Source organism: Ursus maritimus, unplaced genomic scaffold (assembly GCF_017311325.1).
Source record: "Ursus maritimus isolate PB19 unplaced genomic scaffold, ASM1731132v1 scaffold_22, whole genome shotgun sequence".
NCBI lineage: Eukaryota > Metazoa > Chordata > Mammalia > Carnivora > Ursidae > Ursus > Ursus maritimus.
In genome coordinates this window covers 32,067,967-32,074,141 of record NW_024424675.1, presented here as the reverse complement: position 1 = coordinate 32,074,141, position 6,175 = coordinate 32,067,967, and the positions used below count along the sequence as shown (strand labels likewise).

General features: G+C 52.0%; 1 protein-coding gene across 5 annotated transcripts in view; it reads right to left on the bottom strand.

Moving 5' to 3' along the window:
- The window catches only part of TOX2 (TOX high mobility group box family member 2), a 128,701-nt gene that overhangs the window by 94,939 nt on the left and 27,587 nt on the right, over positions 1 to 6,175 (bottom strand). The window contains exon 1 of one of the 5 annotated variants that reach the window (XM_040638337.1): positions 5,924 to 6,149. The exons of the other annotated variants lie outside the window; for them this stretch is intronic. Within the exon in view, the coding sequence (XP_040494271.1) occupies positions 5,924 to 6,049 (126 nt within the window). The 5' untranslated portion in view covers positions 6,050 to 6,149. Of the gene's footprint in view, positions 1 to 5,923; positions 6,150 to 6,175 lie in introns of those variants that run through there. 5 annotated transcript variants of the gene reach the window in all.

Below are 6,175 nucleotides of genomic sequence, written 5' to 3'. Positions count from 1 at the left end.
TGCTTCTCTCCTCACACAGGTCCAGGGGCCTGCAGCCATCCAGGCCACCCAGGCCCAGAGCTCCCTGCATCCTCCGCAGACATAGTCCCAGCCCCCACAGACCTCAGAGCCCACTGGGGGAGGCAGGAAACAAACACGCAAACACACAAACACGGCTACAATCGTGATAAATGCTGTGAAGCAAACAAGGGAACTACAGAGATAGAAGACAGAGAGGAGAGACTTAAAAAGATCTCTCTCTAGGGTTAAACTGGGGGAGCCCTGCAGCTGGAGAAGGGGCCTGTCACACAAAAAAGCGCTTGGGCAGAGGGATTCAGTGCAAAGTCCCTGGGGTCACACGGGGGAGAAGTAACGTGGCTAGAGCACAGGGGAGGGACAAGGTTGAGATCAGAGTGGTCAGCAGGGGCGGAAGCAGGTGAAATCCTGGGGCCATAGAAGGGATTTGGATTTTATCCCAAACAGGAAGCCCTTGGGGAGTTCTTGCAAAGGAGTTAACATGCTCTGATTTACATTTTAAAAGATGACTCAGGCTGTCATAGGGGGAGGATGGACTCTCTGAGGCTCCTTCCCAATAGTCTCAATTTTCTCATCTACATCATGGGTTCATGAGAAACCTCATAAAAAGCACAGCCAAGGGTGTCTGGCATAGAGCTGATTCAGAGCAAAGACTGGATTTTCCCACCTAATCACAAACCAGGAGAACCCAGTCCTCAATCGTCCATAAATCACTGCCCTGATTAAAATCCTTCAAAGGCTCCCACTTCTTTCCTTGGGTTCCGCGGTCCTGCTTGACCTAATTCCTGCCACTTTCTCCAGCCCCATCCCTCATCATCTCCCACTGCACCTCTCCTCTCATGCCACCTGAGCCACTCCTGGAACTCGCCAAGGTCCTTTCCCTAAAGCACGAGGCCTCTTTCACACTGGCCCTCCTGTCATTCCCCCCTCCTTCCTATGAACATTTGATGAGCACCTACCCCAGGCCAACTCTGTCTTGAACAAGGAAAGGCTCAAAAAGTGGCTAAGGACATCAGTGTGAGCACATATGTGAGTAAATGTGCACATAAAACAAGAATCCAAACACATCCAGCCTGACCCTCTTTTGATTGCTGGGCTGGTTCTCATCCCCTCACTCATGCATTCATTTCCTGAAAGAGTATTTATTCCCTACTTGGGGGCCAGGCACTATTCCAGGACCAAAGATCCGTGGAGCCTGCTTCTTGCATTGAAGACAAAAAACAAACATTCAACATAGTAAATAAGTCACTTACACAGTGTGTGAGAAGGTTCTAAGAATTATGGAAAGAAGAAAAAGGTGAGCAGGTGAGACGAATCAGGAATAATGGGAGGGAGGATATGCGAGTTTGAACAGGGTGGTTAAGGTGGGCCTCAGGGCAGCTAGGCAGTTGGGCAAACTGGAAGGAGGGGAGAGACTAAGCCAGGCAAGTATGCGGGGGAGGGGTGGAGAAACAGCCCATGCAAAGTCCCAAAGGTGGGGCTGTGCCGGTGAAGACCAGTAGGGTGGGCAGAATAAGCAAGGGGGTGGGGGGAAGAGAAGCCAGAGAAGCAACAGAGATGGAGTGTACCCCACAGATGGCACTGAGATTACTCCTCCCCAGAGAGAGGAAGCCAGCACTTTTTCCGCAGCCTTATCTGATGGCTGTGGTCAGAGAAGCCAGTAAGGGCAGGCGTGAGGGCTGCAACAGCTCAACACATCCGAGGAGCCTCAGTGGGGCCTCAGAGCAGCTGACATCCGCTCGGCCTGCGGCTTCTTCCTGTGGCTTCTGCAATGCAGGTTGCCCCAATGGGTGCTATTTTTGCTCCTGTTTGAGGTTCTGTGCAGGGCTCCTCTGTGCACAGTACTGGGGGCCGCTGGGCCTGGCCCCTCTTTGGGTTTGCTCTGCTCAGCCACTTAAATGTTCCAAGTGTCTTTGGGGATATTTACTGTCCAGTAGGTGGGAAAGAAGAGGAAATCTGTTATACGTGTCCTCTTGTCCGTCCTCATGACCCTCTGAGATCAGAGAGGTTAGATGGTTTATCCAGGGTAACACAGCCAAATCAAACCACAGGCTGAGGATTCTAAGGTCTGAAGGCCCTTAACTTGCAAAGAGTTATTTACCTTTGCTCCTAAATTAATGTTTCCCAGGCAGCTGCTCTGTGCTATATGTCCTTCCAGAGGGCATGAGGATAAAGGAGCATCATACCCGGCATCAGTCCCCCCAGAGCATCACAGCCCTGATGGGGAGGATCACGATGGGGTGGATACAGGGAAGGGTCCCTGGCCCAGGCTGTTGGGGGTGGGAAGAGGGAGCAATCAGAGCAGGCTTCTGGAAAGCAGTGATGCCACAACTCTGTCTGCCAGAATGAGCAGGAGTTCAAGGGGTAAAGGAAACATTCTGGACAAAAAGGTCTGCATGTACAAAATCCAGAAGCACCACAGCTTGGTTAGTGGGGGAGGGGGCTTCAGAAAGCTGCACAGCAAGTGATGATTCCACCTGGGAGGGAGGAGGCAGAAGCTAGCTTGCTGACTGCAAAAAAATGAGATCAGACAGGTGCCCCAGCCCCCCAAGAGGCCACATTAAGGGTATCAGAACAGATCCAACAGGCTACAAGCAACCATCCAACAAAAGGCTTTTCAGCAGGGGAGTGGTTCACAGAGATCCTGCTGGCAATGTGAGGAGAGCAACCTCTACAAGGAAGGTGGAGAGAGGGAGGCCTGAGCGGAGGCTCTGCTTCACCCAGGCAATCAGCCAGGCAACAGTGAATTGGGGAGGGGGGGTTGTACCTGCAGGTGCAGCCATCAGGGAGTGAGGCAGAGAGAAGGGCCGGGGATGACGTAAGCCGAGGAATGGATAGTCACAGTGTTTACCAAGATGGGCAAGACAAGGGAGGGTGTGTCTGGGGGCAGGGGCGGATGAATCAAGACAAGGACCATTTAGAGTCACCGTCTCCTTCAGATGAACCCTCTGGGGCAAGGATGTGCAAACCAAAGTGGCTTTTCTATACCATTCCCCCATTTATAAGAGGCTGCTGTTCCCACGGCCTCAAATGCTCCGCACAGCAAGTAAGAAAGACCCAGAGAAGGTGAGTACGTGGCCTTAAGTCTCAGCCAGAAATCAAGAGAGGGAAGCCTGCAAATCCAGGCCCACCTGATTCCTGTATCAATGCCCATTTCAACAGACACCCAAAAGCAAGTCCCCCACACCCTCCCTGGGAAATGGCACCCCAGGGTCTGGGAGAAGCTGGAGAAATCACTTCCCATCTATGATATTTCAGGGCTTCATTTATGGTCCACACATGGGAACACTTGCCCGGCCCCTGGCTGGATAGAGGTGGTGACTCCTGGACAGCCCTCGGGCCCCCTGAGGCAATCACAGCAGGTGCCACACGGGGAGCCCCAGCTACGCCTGAGCTGCCTCCGCAGGAAACCTCACGTCCCTGCCTCTGCTCCCAATTCCATTAATTACTGGTTTGCGAATGCAGGAGGCAGCAGGAGGGAGAGAGTCCTCACGGGCGCCACTAATCACAGAAAGGAAATTAATTTCCAACATGAACCTATCCTCCACTGGAGGTTCCACATACAGCCCTGATTTCCAACGTGGAATAGAAGAGTAGGTGTTGGTAGGACCAGGCTGAACTATTTTTCCTAGGGAATCGGAGACCAAAAGAAGGCAAAGAAACTTAGCCACGATCGCAAAGCAACTACACAGAAGGATACAAACAGATAACTCTGGCTTCCCACTCCCTGTGCACCTCACCTCTGCATAAATACTCAGTAGGTGTCTGCTGTGTGTCAGACTAGGACCCCGCAGATAGCCTGTGCCCCAGTCAAAGGCTCCCCGGGTCCTTCCCCAAGAGGGGAGAGTCTTTTTATTCACTGAGCACCAACACGTGCTTTATATATCTAGTCCCATTTAATTCTAATAATCTGCCATTTTCTAGGTAAGGAAACTGGCTCAGAGAGGTAAAGTGACCTGCAATAAACCACACAGCAAACACAAAGCAGAGCCAGGACTCAAAGTCAAGTCTTAGACCTGGGTGCAGCTCCTGTTCTCCAGGTCCAGGGGGACTCAGGGATGGTGATACTCCAGCCACACCCTCCCTTCTAAGACCACTCCCACCTCCCTTCCAAAGTCTTCTCCGACCTTGGGCTCTCAGGAACACTGGCTTACCGGCTGGCTATTGTCCCAAGATCCCACCAATACAATGCTAGTATTCAGAAAGCTGTTCAGGAAGCGTTAAAAATAAGAGTCGGTTCTGTTGAAGACAGCCAGTAAGTCCCTGTAATTAACTCCTCTCCCAGTCAAGAGCCCGTGGATGTAACCAGAGACATAGAGAAATTGGTACCAGACAGGGCTATGTAGCAGAATGCGGTCCTGAATCCAAGCTCCCTCAGAAGGGAACCAGAACACGGAGTCTCTAGCTATAAGCACAAGGGGGAGCGCTCCCCAGGTCCTGTGCCCATATGGGCACGTCTGTGTGCACACACACACACACACACACACAGAGTGTTAGCCATGAAGTTCTCCTAAGCAGAGCTAAGGGTTTGGAGCATTTGTTCATTCACTCATTCAACATTTACGGAGGGCCTACCACATACAAGGCAAAATGTTAGGCAATGTGTGTGTGCATGCACACACAATCATCACAACACAGGGAAGGAAATAGCAGTGTCCCCATTTTACGGATAAGGAGACTGAGACTTGCAAGGCTCAAGAAACTTGCTCCATGTCACAGATTGTATTTGAGGCAGAGCTGAGATCTGAAACTAGTACCTAACCCAGACTCGGGTACACAGGGTGCACTCCATGGCCATTTCCTCAGTGGCTGGCTGGCTCCAAAGCCTTCCTCAGCAGACAGGGCCTGTGGCCTCTTGTCTTTGATCCAGCATGCAGAAAGTGGAGATCACACAGGGGGCACAGAAGCTCCTGCTTCTTGGTCTCTCTCAGTTCACCTGGGACATTCCAGGCAAGGGAAAGCAGGCATGAGAGGGCGGTTTCTGTTTCTGGGACACACGTGCACAAAGCCAGTTTTTCAACAATGACTGTGATGAATCACAGCACCAGAAGAGGTCAGGCCTCCTGCTCAGTGGGGTGCAGCCCCGTCACCTGCAAGCAGCCCCACCCCCAACTCAGCCAACTCCCTCCCCACAAAGACCATCTCCCCAGCGACAGCTAGAAAATGCCATCAATGTTAGGTTTCTGCATTCAAAATCTCTGTCACCTATTTTGTGTGTATGTGTTTGCCCTTAAATCTGTGACAACGTCCTCCTTCATCATTGGCTGTCCTTGCTTTTACAACAGGATGGCAGCTGGAGATCCCAACTGGTTATTTTTCAAGATTCTTAATGGACAAAAGGAAAAGGTGGTACTGGCAAATTTGGGGAGGAAGTTTTATTGATTCCACAAACTCCAAAATCCAATGCAAGAAGGCAGCTCAAACTTTGTTCCTTAGTGACAGCCCTGGCTACTCTTCATCCCTCCCTCTTGAAAAGCCCTTCCCACTCCTCACTCTAGGTATCTTCTGGGCTCCTACCATACCATGTACTGGCCCCATCCCCATTTCTGGTTTGAGTTGGCCAGAACCCCCACCCACACCTGGCCAGGCCCACTGCAGGGGGTGCTGAATGGACGAATGAATGAATGAACGAACGAACAAATACTTCCAAGCACGCTGGGCACCTATGGTGCTCAAGGTGCCAAGACCTGCCCCTCTAGGGGCCAATCCCAGCCACTTTCAGAACGTCTTTTCAAGAAGGAGCTGCCAACTGCAGGCCTCCTGGACCCTCCAGAGCATCTTCACTCCACAAGGTGACAAGCACCAGTCCAGGTCCCAGCCTGCCCCCCCAACCGGCACCGTCTGTCTTCACCCCGCAGCAACGGCCTGACTACCTCCACCGCAGGAGGAGATGGCACCCGCTGCTTACCTTCTGCTGAAACACACCTGCAATGCACCAGCGTCTTGCAAGTAGAAGGAGCCCGAGTCTCATTCCACAGAAGCCCTGGCAGCGAAAGAACGCGCCCGCGACAGCCTCTGTGCGATTCTGCTGCATAATCAGCAGAGAAAGAGAAAAAATGCCAGAAATAGCAAGCTTTATAAGCCCTCCTGACAAGTCTTGGTCCTCTATTGGCTGGAGGCCCAGCACCCCCGCCCCCCATCCCATTCCTATAAGGTGAAA